This window comes from Lepidochelys kempii, chromosome 1, assembly GCF_965140265.1.
Source record: "Lepidochelys kempii isolate rLepKem1 chromosome 1, rLepKem1.hap2, whole genome shotgun sequence".
NCBI classification, from domain to species: domain Eukaryota; kingdom Metazoa; phylum Chordata; order Testudines; family Cheloniidae; genus Lepidochelys; species Lepidochelys kempii.
The window spans coordinates 156,749,381-156,767,274 of NC_133256.1; the positions used below are offsets into that span (position 1 = coordinate 156,749,381).

The window sequence follows — 17,894 nt, forward strand, 5'->3', positions numbered from 1 at the left end:
TGGTATATTCTTAGACTGATTTTTGTTTTTAAATCTTATAATGTGTTGTATTTCAGGGCTGTAAAATCCTCTTACCAGTGGGATTGCCCAAGCACCTCTTTCAGCCAACTGGCAGAGGGCACAAGGATACATGGCAGTCCAGGGATCCCCTAGGTTCACCAAAAGAACATCATGCAAAGCCTCTAATGAAAGTCTGTGTCACACTGGTCATCCTAATCACTATGAGATGTATGCACAGAAAATGTGAGGATGTATATATATTTATGCTGAAAATTACCTGCTCTAGGCCTTGTAGTTAAATGCAAGTCACTCAAATTGAGAAAAAACTTCTCCAGACTGGAAGTGGGAGATACTTATTTCCTTAGTGGACCATTGTGTACTGAGTGTTTTACAATAGAATTCTGTTAGCATACTGAGTGAAATGTTAATGAAGAGCCTGTGGAGACTACAGAAGAAAATTAACAGGAAAAGGCAAACAAGGGTGGGGAGGGAACCCTGTTTTCAGGTGAAGATCAAAGGTCTGGTTTAGTAAATCTGGGGTGCAGAGACATGCCCTGGCATCCTTCAGTCTGTGAAGATACATTGCCAGCAGGCATGATCTTATGAAAAGAAGATCTCAGTAATCCTGGTTGAAAATGCTAGGAAAAGGACTTAGGGTAAGTTATTCAGCAGGAAATGGGAATGTTTTGTGAGTTTAGTTTAGGCTCTAGAAAGCATATTATGATTTTGGTTTTTATGTAACTATTTGCTTCCAATATTCTTACTTACTGTCATTTGAATTTCTGTTCTTTGATGATAAACTTATTCTTGTTTTCACTATAAATATATCTAAGTGCTTTTGTTAACCAGAGTGGTGATTCTGAGTTAAAACTAGTAAGCTAGCCTGTCCTATGCATTTGTGAGTAATGAATCAGAGAGTTCTGTGAGCATTCAGTGGATCAGGAGCTGGGCACTACAGACAGATGCTCGGAGCACTAACCTGTACAGGGAAAGCAAGGCTAGCAGAGGCCTGGAAGAAAGTGTTTGTGTTGCCAGAGGTTGGCAGAATCAGGGAGCTGATCCACACTAGATGCAGACAAGATTTCTTCACAGTCAGGGTAAGTGGTAATTAGGTGCCTCACAACCCTGGGTACCCCGGGAAGCATCACTAGTGGTGCTTTCAGAGCAGACAGCATCACTGCCTTTACTCCTGCTCACAGCTTTCCTAAGATACAGCAGAGTAAAACAGATCAGAATGGTCAAGTTCACAGAATACCTGAACAAACATGAAACGGACAATAAACAGATTGTTTTCACTTAGTTGCTTCATGCAGTGTTGCCAACTCTCTGAATTTTATCCTAAGTCTCATGATATTTGATGTTTTATTTAAGGCTCCAGCTGCTAGAATCATGTTACTACCTGAGAAACTCAATTTCCATTAAAAAAAAAAAAAACGAACAGTTTCTACATCCCTCATAGTTGGAAGGAAAAACCTGAAAACGTGAACACTTAAGGCTTCAAGAGCAGAAGGTAAATAAAAAGAACACAACCTTTATTAATGTTTAACTGTCATGATTTTTAGATCCATCTAACGATTTTTTGGGAACACCTCAGGATTTTCAAATGCTCTGAGTTGGCAATACCGTGCTTGGGAACGCAGAAGCAAATACTGAAGCTATTTGTGGAGGAGGGGTACCCAAGGATAAGGAGCCTAGCACACTCTGATTAAGACCCTCACAGCTTACAGATAGGGTGACCACGTGTCCAGTTTTCGATTGGAACACCCGGTCGAAAAGGGATCCTGGCGGCTCCGGTCGGCACTGCTGACCAGGTCGTTGACTGTCCAATTGGCTTTGCTGCACAGTGGGACTGGCCGGCTCTCTGCTAGCTGCCGCGTGGCTCCTCGGAAGCAGCTGGCATGTCCGGCTCCTAGGCTTAGGGGCAGCCAGGGGGGCTTCAGGAGAGGGCCTTTAATGGACCCATTGAAGCTGTGATAATGTGTGGTCCTAATTCTACTCATAAAATTATAATAACTTTAGTGAACAAAAATCGTAAAGCTGGTTATGAAAAATGGGAAGAGGGGAGGGAAAGAATCATGAAAACCTTTGTGAAATTTCATTTTTTAAAAAATTACCCTTTTTAACTATTTTGCTGCCAGCTCTAGCATCCTGTAACAAATAAAACCTGAAATTAGCATAATATATTTGTCAAAACAATAAATATGCGTTTTTGGGCCTTGCAGTGAAAATGAGCACATGAGCAAGGGTGGGGGAGAGCAAGCGATGGAGGGAGGGGGGATGGAGTGAGTGAGGGCAGGGCCTCGGGAAGGGGCAGGGCAGGGCCTCCGGGAATGGGATGGGCAGTGAGCAGAGCAGTGGGAGGGGCAAGGGTGTTCAGTTTTCTGGAATTAGAAAGTTGGCAAGCCTACTCACAGCAGCAACCAGGAGGCTGTGGGAAGTGTAGCCTAGCAGATCCCTCTCTGCCCTTTGGTATCCACGAGGATGCTGGGGAAGTTTAGAGTAGTGCAGATGGTGCTTCCCCCTCACCCCAAACAGTGAGGCAGGAGACTGTGATGAGGAGTTGGGGGAAAAAGCTCCTTCTCGCTTCCAGCAGCTGAGGGGAAGGAGAGGTTGGAAATAAGGCTTCGATTTTATCAGATACCTGCTAAGAACAGGTTGATATGAAAGCCACAGAGCAGGATCGAATAACCGAGTAGGAATCCCCATTTTCCCTGTCTCCACTAGTAGGCCTCTGGCTAGTAAGGGCCTGGAACATTTGTAAAGCCATTTTGTATCTGAATGTCTTTACCACTGCTTGACTGTAATTTCAGAATTGCTGGCATTTATAAACAGAGCAGTTGTAATATATTTTTCTGATGGAGTTAATGTGTATAATGTGTGTCTTGGGGAGAACTGGAACTAGCTCAAAGTTTCTGGATTAAACGATCACTTAAGGAAGATATATTTTAAAAATGCTTTTCTTACTTTTTACTCCAGTTGGCACTGAAAATAAACAAGATGTTCAAAGGATAAGAGAAAGTAAGTACTATTACCCCATTTTACTAAAGGGGAGCTGAGGTCCAGAGAAATTAAGGTCCAGATCCACAAAGGCATTTAGGCTCCTAAATCCCACTGAAATCACTGAAAGTTAGGAGCCTAAATACCTGTATGGATCTGGGCCTAAGTGATTTGCCCAATGTCTCACAGGGAGTCTATGGTACCTTAGGTAACTAATCCAGTCCAAGTCCAGTGCCTTAGCCACAAGATCATTCTTCCTCTCTCTTCTCACATCCTACATGTGTTTTCCAAAGACTACTTTTCCCTCTAAAGAGTGGAGAATTTTTGGCTCATAGTTTCACATGAGCCCCGAAGAGAGTTTAGGTAACTTAAACATAGCTTGAATTGCTGAATTTGAACTGTTAAGTGTTGGGGATACTTTCAGGGTTGGGAATGTATGAGAATGGGAAATGAAAGTGTGGTGGGGCTAACCTCCGTTAGCCCCCTTCTGGAGCTGCAAGAAAAAGCCATCACGATCATGGTCCATTGATTTAACTGGGGTACTAGCATCTGCCTAAAATGGTACGCGCTGTGGCTCAGCCGTCTTTACCAAGCCTCACATGTTCTCCTGTGGAATACTACATAGATTTTAGGGCACAGATTATTTCCAAGGTAGGGATTAAAAAGGTAGCAGGCAATCAGAAAATTTGAATAAAAATACAAATGTTACAATTAAGTAACTTTTATGTGACAGCAAAAGAACAGGAGTACTTGTGGCACCTTAGAAACTAACAAATTTATTTGAGCATAAGCTTTCATGAGCTACAGCCCACTTCACAAAACTATCCAGCCAGTGCCACTGAAATAGTCACATTTGGGAGGGAGGGTTGGCACCAGCTGGTGCTCAGCAAACTGCAGAGTGTTTTGTAGGGACAGAAAAATGTTGTCTGCTAAAAACCTAAGTATCAATCTTGCTGAACCTATAAGATACAGGTACACTAAATAGATGCTACAGACCAACACATGCATCAGACTGGGCTGTCACTGTGCCATCTTTCCCACCACCACCACCACTGCCCTATAATGTGGCTTTCCCCACAATTACATATTGTAAAAGTGTTTCCCATCACTGGGTAAGGGTTTGATTTCCAAAAATAACTGAATGGACGCAGTCTATCAAGGAGTAACAACAACAGATCTGAAAAAGTACATTGGGAACTATATCTTCCTGAAATAAACATTTAGGATACATCTCCAAAACCATGAAGTGTATGCAATTATTTAAAAAAAGAAAAAAAAGAAAATCAAATCTATTTAGGCAGAGAATTAGAAATGGGAAAATCTGGAAAGGATGTTGCTGGGATATTTTATTTAAAATCCTAATCCCCACAGAAGATTGTCATCTAAAAGAGGAGAAAGAAAATTATTTATAAACACTCCACCACCATCCCCCAAAACCAAACCAAAATATTAAAAGAACATTAACAGTATCAAAGTCAAGCATTCAGAAGTTAGGAAACATCAGATCAATGTGGCCTGTTTAAACTTCATTTGCCTCCCTTGTGCACATGGATATGATACAGTCTTAAATTACACAATTGTACGTTACACAATGTAGGATAGGGACCTTAGACTGTAAACTCTTGGGGTCAGAGACTGTCCTTTACTGTGTGTTTGTACAGCATAATCTAGCACAATGGGACCCTAATCTTGGTTGGGGCCTCTAGGTGTCCTGGTAATACAAATAATTCAGCTTCAACTCCCTGAGTTTACTTCTAGCCTATTGGGAAGGATTCCAGAACAAAGAACTGGTAAGGCTCTTAAAACAGGTTCCTTACAAGCAGTACACTTGGGACAGCGTGAAGATACAGTCCCTCTGCACAATTGCCTGAGCCAGCATGACCTCTTCAAGTGTGTAGTTCCAAGTGGACAGAACATTTCACAGAACTGGCATTCCCACTCTGCCACACCTCTCCAGCGGGCTCAGACAGTTTGGGCTCTCATCTGCCAGTATTAATGGAAGAGAAAACACGAGCTATTTGAAGAGTTACCCAGCTTCCTCAAACCTTCCTAAATGCTTGGAAAAGGTCCTGGTATTTTCATTACCTTTTGACTGTAGACAAGAAAGAGTCACCACAGTGCACATTTAAAAGCAGCTTGGTCAATGGCAAGACAGGGTTCAAGACTCACCTGCTAGGGCTAATGCAACTATTCAGAAAACCATTTACTTTGAACAGCAGTGATTGTTTTTCTGCTCAGCTTTTCAAAACATGGAACACACTTTGGAAGAAATTATCTTAAACACCATCAAGTTAAAAGACTTTTCACCTATTTAAAACAGGGCTGAAAAAGAGTACTGACTTCACTACTAGTACACCTGTTTACTGGATCTCAAAACAAAAAGTCTTTATATTTCTGTTATTCATAACTTCAATTATTGCATCTGAATTTTAAAAAAAATCGTATTTCTTATCGCTTTCTGCTGTTTATCTTAGCATCTTAGACAACGAAAATAAACCAGTTTCACTTTTAGCTAGATTCTAGTGAGTTTCTCTTTTACATTCTCATCTACTTGCAGAATGCTACATTATTTGGATTGCAAACACTGCTTTAAAATTTTTATTAAGAATTTTCTGCTGGGTTTTGTAGAACTTGTTTTGGGCCTAATTTGTTTTACTTTTGGAGGTGTAACAGAACTGTGTAAACATCACAGGCTGAAAGATTTTTGGAGCAGGGATCACGTCTTAGACATTTGTCAGAGGTAGACAACAGGACACAATTCTGACCTGGATGATGTCATAATATATTACATATCATGTATTATAAACAAATTATAAAAAAAAAGGATAGGTTAGAAATTTGTAAGTCTTTTAATCATTATATTGCATTCTGTTTTCAGAGCAAGAGGTGCTTTGAAATTAAACTGCATTCAGAAAAGAAATGGACTTAGTCCTTCTGTAACAAGCAACTACAAGAAATTCACTCTGTACTGACAACCTTTTCTACAAAAATCCAGGAAGTAATATTTCTGTGGTGATGGTAGAAGCATAGAGCAGTTCAGGTCTCTTCTCTTCATTGTAGAATACAACACGGACTATAAGAGAACATAGTATTAGGGCATGTATTGATAGAATTGTGAAGTTATTCCAATTTTGACCTTTATGGCCTGTGTTATACAGGAGGTCAGACTAGATGACCACAGTGGTCCCTTCTGGTCTTGGAATCTATGAAAAGATGTGGAGAAGAGGATCACCATCTGATAGTTACTTGAACTGTGTCATACAGGCCAAAAGGACATTTTGTGTGTGTTGTCTCTGCTACCCTTCTTTCACAACTACAAAAGGCTACTCCTGTGCACACTGATTTATGTGGCAAATTCCTATTAACTTCAAGTACAGACTAGGACCTAAAGGAGTTTCCACTCTACTAAAATTCATTTATTTTTAGATGATCTACTAAACCATGTATTATTTACTCACTTCTGAGGCTGACAGTGTACTTAGTGAGGAGCACACAAAATGAACAGTCTTGGCCCCAAAGAGTTTACAATCTACACCACTGTGATTGTATTTAGCAAATCTATGCCCCACATTATTATTAGAGGTTTCAGAGTACCAGCCATGTTAGTCTGTATCAGCAAAAACAAAAAAGGACTACTTGTGGCAGCTTAGAGACTAACAAATTTATTTGAGCATAAGCTTTCGTGAGCTACAGCTCATTTCATCGGGTGCATGCAGTGGAAAATACAGTGTGGAGATTTTATATACACAGATAACATGAAACAATGGCTGTTACCATACACACTGTAGAGAGTGATCAGGTAAGGTGAGCTATTACCAGCAGGAGAAAAAAAAAACCTTTTGCAGTGATAATCAAGGTGGGCCATTTCCAGCAGTTAGAGAACACTTCAATCTCTCTGGTCACTCGATTACAGACCTAAAAGTGGCAATTCTTCAACAAAAAAACTTCAAAAACAGACTCCAATGAGAGACTGCTGAATTGGAATTAATTTGCAAACTGGAAACCATTAAATTAGGCTTGAATAAAGACTGGGAGTGGATGTGTCATTACACAAAGTAAAACTATTTCCCCATGTTTATTTCCTCCCTCCCCGCTCCCTACTGTTCCTCACAGGTTCTTGTCAACTGCTGGAAATGGCCCACCTTGATTATCACTACAAAAGGTTTTTTATCTCTCCTGCTGGTAATAGCTCACCTTAACTGATCATTCTCTACAGTGTGTATGGTAACACCCATTGTTTCATGTTCTCTGTGTATATAAAATCTCCACACTGTATTTTCTACTGCATGCATCCAATGAAGTGAGCTGTAGCTCACGAACGCTTATGCGCAAATAAATTTGTTAGTCTCTAAGGTGCCACAAGTTTCAGAGTAGCAGCCGTGTTAGTCTGTATCTGTAAAAAGAAAAGGACTTCTTGTGGCACCTTAGAGACTAACAAATTTATTTGAGCATAAGCTTTCATGAGCTACAGCTCACTTCATCGGATACATGCAGTAGAAAATACAGTGCAGAGATTTTATTACACAGAGAACATGAAACAATGGGTGTTACCATACACACTGTAAGGAGAGTGATCAGGTAAGGTGAGCTATTACCAGCAGGAGAGTGGGTGCGGGGGTGGGGGGGGAACCTTTTGTAGTGATAATCAAGGTGGGCCATTTCCAGCAGTTGACAAGGACATGTGAGGAACAGTGGGGGGAGAGGGGGAACAGAGGGGGGAAATAGGATTGAATAAAGACTGAGAGTGGATGTGTCATTACACAAAGTAAATCTAAGTTAATTGTATCCAGTTTGCAAATTAATTCCAATTCAGCAGTCTCTTGGTGGAGTCTGTTTTTAAAGTTTTTTTAGTTGAAGAATTGCAACTTTTAGGTCTGTAATAGAGTGACCAAAGAGACTGAAGTGTTCTCCGAGGGGTTTTTGAATGTTATAATTCTTGACGTCTGATTGTGTCCATTTATTCTTTTACGTAGAGACTGTCCAGTTTGGCCAATGTACATGGCAGAGGGTCATTGCTGGCACATGATGGCACATATCACATTGGTAGATGTGCAGGTGAACGAGCCTCTGATAGCGTGGCTGATGTGACTAGGCCCGCATTGGCACCCTGACAGCAGGATTGTCTGGCTATGTAGACTCCCTTCCCAGGCCCTACGCTACCAGCACTCCCAGCTGAGGAGGGAGTCTACATAGCCAGACAATCCTGCTGTCAGAGTGCCAATGTGGGCCTAATCACATCAGCCACACTATCAGAGGCTCGTTCACCTGCACATCTACCAATGTGATATGTGCCATCATGTGCCAGCAATGCCCCTCTGCCATGTACATTGGGCAAACTGGACAGTCTCTATGTAAAAGAATAAATGGACACAATCAGACGTCAAGAATTATAACATTCAAAAACCCCTCGGAGAACACTTCAGTCTCTTTGGTCACTCTATTACAGACCTAAAAGTTGCAATTCTTCAACAAAAAAACTTCAAAAACAGACTCCAACGAGGGACTGCTGAATTGGAATTAATTTGCAAACTGGACACAATTAACTTAGGCTTGAATAAAGACTGGGAGTGGATGTGTCATTACACAAAGTAAAGCTATTTCCCCATGTTTATTCACACACACCCCCCCACTGTTCCTCACATGTTCTTGTCAACTGCTGGAAATGGCCCACCTTGATTATCACTACAAAAGGTATTTCTCCCCCTCTCCCCCCGCTCTCCTGCAGGTAATAGCTCACCTTACCTGATCACTATCGTTACAGTGTGTATGGTAACACCCATTTTTTCATGTTCTCTGTGTATATAAAATCTCCCCACTGTATTTTCTACTGCATGCATCCGATGAAGTGAGCTGTAGCTCACGAAAGCTCATGCTCAAATAAATTTGTTAGTCTTTAAGGTGCCACAAGTACTTTTCTTTTTGAAGGTGCCACAAGAACTCATTATTATTAGACTCTACTTTATTTTTACTTTTACTCTATACAAATAATATCTGACATGATCTACAGACTCCTTATGTAACTACAAAACTAAAACCATGGTTTGCAGATATTTTAGCACTGGTATAGTTCTGTATTATAGGCCTGACATGCAGTGCATTTAGGACTCGGTTCTGCTCCCATTTCAGTCAATGACAAAACTCCCACTGACTTCACTGATGTAAGACTAGGCTCTTCAGTAGGAAAACTCACAAGGCTACTTTTGAAAACACACATTTTCATGTTTATGTTTCTTAGTAAAAGCACAGTCCTTCCCATCTTACAGGTAGAGCATATATGGTTTCAGAATAGGACTTGCTGTCCCAGTGAACCCCGATGTTTCATTAACGTTAGTGTCAACATTATTAGTATAAATGTGCATGAAGAGTTAACACATGGCTCTGTATTTTCCATTCGCTGATTTTTAAATTTCACAGCTCTAAGTGTAGTTAATGCAGGATTAATGTGCGTCTTACTTTCATTTTATTAGCAAAGAGAACAGTTCTCTTGGTTCCTACTTAAAACGCTGAGCAACAGATTCATGTGGGCCTCTTGCTCACTTTTACTACAGTAATAAAATGCTTTTTAAATTAGTTTTGCTGGGTGAAGATATAACTAACTGCTTTGTTAATGGCACCCAGGGATTTGTGGCCAATATCCAGATTGTCCACTGGCTGACTTCATTTTCCCTTTGACCAAACTTGCTCTAGTTTTTGTAAAAGTAAAAGCAGGTAATGGAAAATTCTGGGGTTGCTGCAAAGCACATTGCTTGAAGGCCAATTAATTTTTAAAATAGAAAGAAGAAAACCAGAGTGGAACTAAACACACATAAGCTGGCAACCATCAAAGTAGTTTCCCAGTGGATGGAAGGTGGTTACTAATAGGATAAAAATATAAATTTACTGGGACCAATGTAACCATTAACACAGGATTTATGAAATGAAGACTACTTTTCTCCCATCACAGCACATTTTTCATAGATTAAGTGAGACCCAACAGCTACTTTTATTTTTATTCTGAAAGAACAGTAGGAATTTAAATATGGTCCCAATGCTATGCACCAAAGCTCCTACCCTATCAGCACAAGCAGTTACTGATTTACACTATCACTGTTGCTTTAATTATTAAATATTCAATTGTCATACATATGGAGATAATACCCCTAAAAGTTTAATTGATGCAATGTAACGGATTAAGAATTGTCCAACTGATGTTCCATTAAATATTAAATAGCTTGATTTTTTTCAGAGAACCTGCATAGAATGAACTAAAATCAACTAAAGCTGTAATTAATCAGCTTTCTGGGTGCCCCCTCATTTGCTCTATTACAAGTTCCAAGGAGTGTCTCCATTTTGTATGTTATGTAAGGATATAAGGAAAATCTATATTCAAATGCTTCTATCAACAAGGATATTCTTTACCATAGCCCCATCTTCAACCAAAGGCTTTAGTCCTCACATCATGCATAAGCTCTTTAAAGCAGTGATTGTCTTCTTGTATGAAGAGAACATCACAATGTGGACACTAGCAGAATAAAAGTAATAAAATTAATAAATAATAATAATACAGAGATGCATATAATGGAAAAACAGATGTACATTCATTAATTTCCTTCAAAATAAACAGTGCTGTGAATCAGAGGGCAGGATAAAGGCCAAAGTTTAGAATCAGATTACATATCAAATGTTAGGTGTCAGCTTAGACCAGGGGTGGCCAAACATACTGACCCTCTGAGCTGCATACAACAATCTTCAGAAGTTCGAGAGCTGGGGAGCGCCAGCCAGAGAGGGGCTTCAATCCTGCGTCGTGGTGGTGGGGCTAGAGGCTTCTGCCTCGTGGGGAGGTGGGGTGTCTTGGGGCTTCAGCCCAGCAGGGAGTTGGGGCTTGGGGCTTCAGCCCTGCTCCTGCTGAAGCCCTGATCACCAGCAGATACCTCCCGCAAGGTTGAAGTCCTGAGACTTCCCTCTTTGCAGGGCAGAAGCCCTACCCCCATCACCCCACCACAGAGCAGAAGCCTGAGCTCCTCCCGCCAGCATGATAGGTGGAGAATGGGGGAGGGCCCCTCCGCGAGCCGCACTTTAAACTGTAAAAGAGCCGCATGTGTCTTGTGAGCCACGGTTTGGCCACCTCTAACTTAGACTACATCTTGTGTCAATATGCACTGGGATCTAGAAAAGCTAGATATGAAGAAGTCAGGATGACTAATTTGTAACTCGCTAATGGACTCTAACACAAAGTGACTCTGATAGACAAGAAGTCCTCATCAAAACCATCAGCATAAGTAACTGCAAGTTTATTTATTTTTTACAATATAGACAATGCAGCAGTGTCAGAGCAATTCATTCAAATAAGATTCAACATTTCTTTTCATCTTGGCTCTTTTAGTGCCTCGGTGACAGCCTTCCAGAAGATGGCTGAGGCTGTCTGAATTTTGAGAGCTCCACATCAAAATCCACAAAGGTATACATATTATATTCGTGATGCTGGAGGTTCTTGTAGGTAGAATTATCAAATTCCTCCTGTGCAGATGCAGAAGCTGTTTTGGTCTCTGTGGAACAAAAAGAAGACTAGTGAACCTGGTTATGCCAAAACAGAGATAACATTCCTTCTGACTGCATCAGTTCCATACAGTTGGAGGCTCCTCATTCATTGAAACAAGAAAAAAAAAAAAAAAAAAGTCAGCCGCTACAGTGTAAGGCAGGGGTGGGCAAACTAAGCCTGCGGGCCGGATCCGGCCCCTCAGGGCTTTTGATCTGGCCCACGGGATTGCCACCCCCCGTGGTGCCACGAGCCCCACGCTGCTCCAGGAAGTGCCCAGCACTACGTCCCTGCTGCCCCTGAAGGAGAAGGTGCAGAGGGCTGAGCGCACTGCCCTTGCCTATGAGTACCTCCCCCGAAGCTCCCACTGGCCAGGAACAGGGAACCACAGCCAATGGGAGTTCAGCGGAGGTACCCACAGGCAAGGGCTGCACGCTCAGCCCTCTGCATCCCCTCCCTCAGGGACGTGGTGCCAGCCGCTTCCCGGAATGGCGCGGGGCCAGGGCAGGCAGGGACTCTGCCCCGGCCCTGGTGCGTGCCGCTGCCACCCTGGAACAGCTCCAGGTAAGCGGCGCCAGGCTGGAGCCCACACACCAAACCCCTCCTGCACCCAAACTCCCTGCCCTCAGCCCCCTGCCTGCACCCCAACCCCCTGTCCTAAGCTTCCTTCCCGCACTCTGCACCCCTCCCTGCACCACTGCCCTGAGCCCCCTCCCACACTGTGTACCCCGTCCTGCACCCCAACCCCCTTCCCTGAGCCCCCTTATAAATCCCACACCCCTCCTCTTCCCCAACCCCTTGCCTTTAGCCCCTTCCTGCACACCGCACTCCCTCCCGTACCCCAGCCACCTGCCCCAGCCCTACATTCATGGCCCTGCACGCAATTTCCCCACCCAGATGTGGTCCTCGGGTCAAAAAGTTTGCCCACCCCTGGTGTAAGGATAAAGTTGCTAAACTTCTGTTTGTATCTTATAAGATGCCAAGGAAGCACATCACGCATCTTTAATTGAAAAGACAGAACAACAGATTACTTGAATCAACTACCACAGGATTCCAAATATATGACTCCCTTACAGTGGAAAACATTAGCAACAGTGTTTTTATTTCAACACACAAATGATTTACTATTCATGGAAATTAGTTGGTCCCTCCTGAATGTTGCCTAGTATATACTTAATGTCACGTAGCTTTACTACCTGGTTCTCCCCACAGCCAGAACATTATGTGACACTCTTAGCAAGCCAAGAGATGCAAAAGAACATTAATTACACATTTATCTCTATCTATCATGTCAGACCACAAAATAAGGACATTAAAACAAGTTAAGCTGATGATATTTTCTAATAAAAACTTAGTTACAAAAAGGATTTCCACAAATTATTTCAACTGTGGCTGTATCAGAAAATATATCAAGGACTTTATATTTTAATCCCCCCTCCCCCGCATTATGAAATTTCTTGTGTGCTCTTTATTCTTTTCAAAACCTCACACTGGCTTTCTTTTCTAAAGAGATAATTCTGAATGAATAATAAAAAACTTAAATTTCTGATACCACATATACTGAAGCAGGCATTAATTTTTGTACTTTAGAAAGATTACACTAATCTAAATAAGATCTTTTATAACAACATTACTGTTCAATTCACTTTACCACACAGGGAAATTGTGAGAAAATTTTTTCCAGCGCAAGAAGAAAAGCAAAACATATTTCTTATGCTAGCCTGTACTTTTATATAAAAAGGGTTGACAGTCAGAAAGAAATTTAAGTGCGATCTAGCAATAAAAGTTTGTGCCACTTGTATATAGTGGTTTGTATTTGTTTATTTTATATCAAAAACTTTACCTTCTACAGTTATTTGTTTCTTTCATAATGTGACAGTCTCCCAGAAAAATAAGCAAGAAACAGAACATTGTGTTTTCTCCTTAATCTTTCTATATTGGTGCAGTGATACCATATGTTTCAACACATGTATCTGTTGCATTTTATAACTGAGACTCTTGCAAGTGTAACAAATCACAATTTTGTTTAAATGGCAGCTAGAACTATGAAGGCAAACAATCTAGTGCCTTCTATTCCTAGCAGGGTATATCTCGCAACAGAAACCACTACATACATATTTGAACCAGGTGTTGCAATCTCTGCTGGAAAGAGCTCCAAGAATAAGCAAGCTTAGGAAATAGTACAGTCAACCTGCAAGACAGGGTCCTTCTAAATCAAGAGATAGATGCTCAGGAAAGAGCAGACAATTTTTTCTTGCCCATGATGCACTGCACTTGGTTCCTCAAAAGAAGACTTTATTCCTGAATTCTTCCCCCATACATCAAACTTCATATACACTCTGTCAAGCAGAATGAGCTTTTCACATGATGTTCTTGTTAAGCGAGTTGGAGGTACACTTCTGAGTTACTTTGCTGGTAATTTTACTTACCAACGGCTAATGGCACATTTGTTTTGATGAATGTTTAGCATTCCTATTCCACTTTGTGAGATGAAGCTAATTTAAAGTACAGATTTCTAAGTAGGAAAAATGTACAATATGTCTTGCAAGTTGGTCTGGCTGCTGCGTTTTCAGATAAATGAAAGAATGCAGAAACAGGAAGGAAATGTAGGTTACACAAAATCTGTGACCAGTACTGTTAACTATTGCTCATCTGTTTATTAAAAAAAGACCAGCAAAAGGAAGGGGGGAAGTGGGGCAAAGGGTCCCCATAAAATAGTTAAATGAAAACCAGATTTCACTCAGTTACATCTATTTAAACAAGAAGTGGCTCCTCCATTTACTTCAATGAAGTTACTCTAGATTTACACTAATGAGTGAAAGCAGAACCCAGGGCACTGTTTAAAATACGAACTAGTTAAGAAAATGGTTCATACTTCACTTTGATGCAGCAGTGATTTTGCAATAAAGCCTTTCTCCAACTCACCAGAGGTTAACTAGACCCATTTCCTTTAATTTTCTAATTACTTTCTAGGTGTTAACTACTGAGGGGAGTGACTGAGGCTACAGGGCTTGGCTCTCTAAGGATAGTATTGTTGGGAAAGAGAGAAGCATCAAATAGAGACAAACGTAGGGAAAGGTGTTTTACAGCTTTCAGAAGCTCCTTCCACTGGATGTGCAGAAGGGCAAAAAGTTGGCAAGGTTAATCATAACAGTGATTGTATTTTAAAAATCTTGAGGAAATATTCTTGGATTCTAATGCTGAAGGTAGGTCAAATTAGTGGTTGACTTTTCCTTTAAATAAAACCTGCACCCCTTTTGCTCAGCACTGTCTCCTGAAAATTGACATGCAAAAAGCATTACTTGTCATCTAAGGCTCTTGCAAATAGCCTTATTTGTGCTTTCAGCCTTGCAAGTAGGCAGGTTCTTTAAATTAAGTGTGCTAGCAAAATGGTAGCCAGATTTTTGAATGTCAAAAACAGGACATCTAACATTCTCATGGGATGGAGGAAGAAAAGAATGCACCACAGAAGGTGTTGAACAAATTGGGATGGAGACATTTTTTCTTTTATTGGACTATGGGGAACACAGGAAGTATCTGGCGGGGGGGCTGATGGTGTGGGATTCACGCAACTTGTGGGTGGGAAACTGAATTGTTTAAGGAGACCAGTTATAACCAGGAAGGTTAGGCGAGACACAGACATATGTCTGGGAGATGATTTGGGGAAGGCATGATGTGTGATAGAGAGAGACATCAGTGCCCCCTTTCTCCCCTGGCTATCTTATTGATTTTGTTGGGTCCTTTGCTGGCCTTACTTATTGCTCACCTTACAAGTCTGCCGGTCTCATAGCCAACTCCTGCTCCTGTGATCCTCCTATGCTACCCAAATCTGTTGCAATCTGTGGTATGGCAAAATTGGGGGAGGCAGTGGCAGCATCTGTGCAATGGGATGGTGGCACATTCAGCTCAGCAGAAAGGCAGCTACTGGGTTTGCACGCAGAAGTTAGACAGGAAGAAAAGGGGAAGAATCCAGAGGTTGGGCAGAGTCGCTGGCTGTCTTCAATGTGGTTATACTGAAACTGCAACAAAATCCTGATTTTATGACAACAGGCTATGACCAAACAGAACAGTCCCTCAAAACTGAAACAAGCGTGGTTACCTTACCTTAACATTAACAAGTATAATGTTGATTTAAGAAAAAAATAAGTACAATGAGATAAAAAAATATGTTTCCTTCCACCATCATAACTAGAAGCTGCATATTAAAAAGGAGAGAGAAAGTTTTTCAACATAAGTACACATGACGACAGCAAGAATTTATCACCAAGGTGTGACTCTTTCCTCCACAATGTGTTATATCAGCTAGCTTTATAACAGAATATGGAGAATCCAGATCAAAGAGTTGATATTGTAGATATAATTAAAAATGTTATTTCAAGCCCCAGCCCCAGAAGAACCAATATAGTTCAAACAATTTAAAGCTGTACCCTGTATAGTGCCTTGCTCTTCAGTCTGAGCTCCAGCTTCTTGAATGATCTCCTCTGTTGTAGTGTTTACCATGAACGGTGTCTCCTTCAAAAACTCCTCTTGTAGTTCAGGAGCAGCTTTTTCTTTTGTCTCAGTCTCCTGTACCTCCCTTGTCTCGGTTTCTTCCCATCTCAATAAAGTCAGCTTTCGCTCCACTTCTTGCTGAGGGTCTGGCGGAACTTTTAGCTGTGCTGCTGCTGGTGGGGCTCCAATTGGAGTCTCCGCCAAGCGCCTAGGTTCCTTAAGTCTGATGGCGGTCAGCTTTTGGCTTTCTTCAGCCTGTGTTTTTGAGATGGACTTCTGCAAATCTGTCCCTTTTAGGCTTTGTTTCATGGAAGGTTTTCTTGTTTCTGACTTTAATATTTTACTGTTGGCTGTTGCTGTTTTACCAGACTCCATCTGCTTGATGTGAGGCACCTCAATTTCTGGTCTGTAAGGCTTCTTCTTAGGTATATATTCTTTATCTCCTTTCTGGGACAAGCTCTTGTCTGCCAATGTCATTACCTTCACCGTTCTGTTCTCAAAAAAGAAGGGATCGTGTCTTGGAAACTCTACTCTGGTTTTAGTGGCAACTCCCGAGGCACTTTCTTCTTCATCAGAATCAGAGCTAGAATCTGAATCGGAGCTGGATGAAGACTCTTTCTCAGCCAACTTCTTGCTCAACCCTCCTCTTGTTGTGATAGAAGCCTTTCCCTCAAGAGAGGAAAGTGTTACTCGCTCAGGAAACACTACCATAGTTTTTCTTGACAAGAATTTCCTCACCTCTTCATCCGTTAGCTTTACAGCTTCATCAGTGCTAGTACTAGCTATGGTCTTGGTCTCACCTTGATTTGCAGATGGTGGGTGAGAACTAGGAAACAACTTTTTAGGGAATTCAACTGTTGTTTTGGTGGCCAGCAGTTTGGTGCTCTCCTGAGGTGCCACCACATCTAGGAAATGGCATAAAGAGGATTATTATAATTTCTGACGCTCCTGTTAATTTGGAGTTCCTAAACATCCAACGTTAAGTTTCTGAACTGCTCTGGTATAAAAATCAAATTTGAAAGTGTAATTTCACTAATTGCACAACCCTAGAACAGATAGTTACCTTTTCTATATTGTGCATATATCTGAACTCTACTTAGCATCAGACATTCTTTACTGCTAGGACTGGAACTCATATGAGATCTAGCTTTTATTCCTTGCTGAGTCTGAATTCTTGTGAGAGCTCTGCAATGTCACTGTCTTTCTCCGTGCCTCAGCTCCCCATGAGTAAAGAGGGGACAAATATATCTTCCTATTTCACAAGGGTGTTAGAATAAATTCATTACCGCATGTGAGGTACTCAGATACTACAGTGATAGATATAAACCTAAGAACAAGATAAAGAACACGAACTACTGAGTGATCATTCTGATAACCATCACAACAGAATAGCTATCTTCATAAGCAACAGAGGGATAACTCATGAATGATGTTTAGATGGCTACAGGTCTCTCCCTTGTTCAAGACCTCATATACAGTATAAAGTAACTGGCTGTAAAAATGTCCCCATAATTTACTTGCTGAATTGTTACATAAAACCTTGTTTGTGTGATGCACAGCCACAAAATGCTGCCCCCTCCTGTTCTTGAGCTTCTCCACTTGCTATTTTGCCTTCCTCCTCTCTGTCTGTTTCTCTGTGCTGGGATTTCTCCACATGGACGTTTCAGTGGATTTCCTGATCCTGTCATCGGCTCTCTGATTATTCCATACTGGGGATGGAAGCAAGCTAAGAGAAATTGCCAGCCCGCCCACTCTTTCTCTGAGTAGACGTGGGTACCTCCACTAAATTTTACTGTCCCGATTAGGGCGCTGGAAAGAAAGCAGTAACTTCTAAACTGTTACCCACCCGTGGGCCTTAGGTACTCAAGGCAGATTGTGTGGTCTGCTGGAG

At 41.4% G+C, this 17,894-nt stretch overlaps 1 protein-coding gene and 1 long non-coding RNA gene across 3 annotated transcripts in view; one reads left to right on the forward strand and one right to left on the reverse strand.

Moving 5' to 3' along the window:
• The window catches only part of LOC140917253 (uncharacterized), a 22,380-nt gene continuing 4,486 nt past the window's right edge, over nucleotides 1–17,894 (forward strand). The window contains exons 1-3 of the long non-coding RNA XR_012160765.1: nucleotides 1–243; nucleotides 1,372–1,510; nucleotides 2,977–3,018. This is a non-coding gene — a long non-coding RNA (uncharacterized lncRNA). The remainder of the gene's footprint in view (nucleotides 244–1,371; nucleotides 1,511–2,976; nucleotides 3,019–17,894) is intronic.
• The window catches only part of NDUFV3 (NADH:ubiquinone oxidoreductase subunit V3), a 19,352-nt gene continuing 12,710 nt past the window's right edge, over nucleotides 11,253–17,894 (reverse strand). Inside the window, exons 3-5 of one of the 2 annotated variants that reach the window (XR_012160743.1) lie at nucleotides 15,940–16,908; nucleotides 15,279–15,531; nucleotides 11,434–11,522 (exon numbers count right to left, since the gene is read on the reverse strand). Coding sequence is in view for 1 of the 2 variants with exons in the window: in XM_073359492.1 (XP_073215593.1) it covers nucleotides 11,356–11,522; nucleotides 15,940–16,908 (1,136 nt within the window). In the remaining variant the exon portion in view is untranslated. Of the gene's footprint in view, nucleotides 11,523–15,278; nucleotides 15,532–15,939; nucleotides 16,909–17,894 lie in introns of both variants that reach the window. The other variant, XM_073359492.1, reaches the window with a different exon arrangement.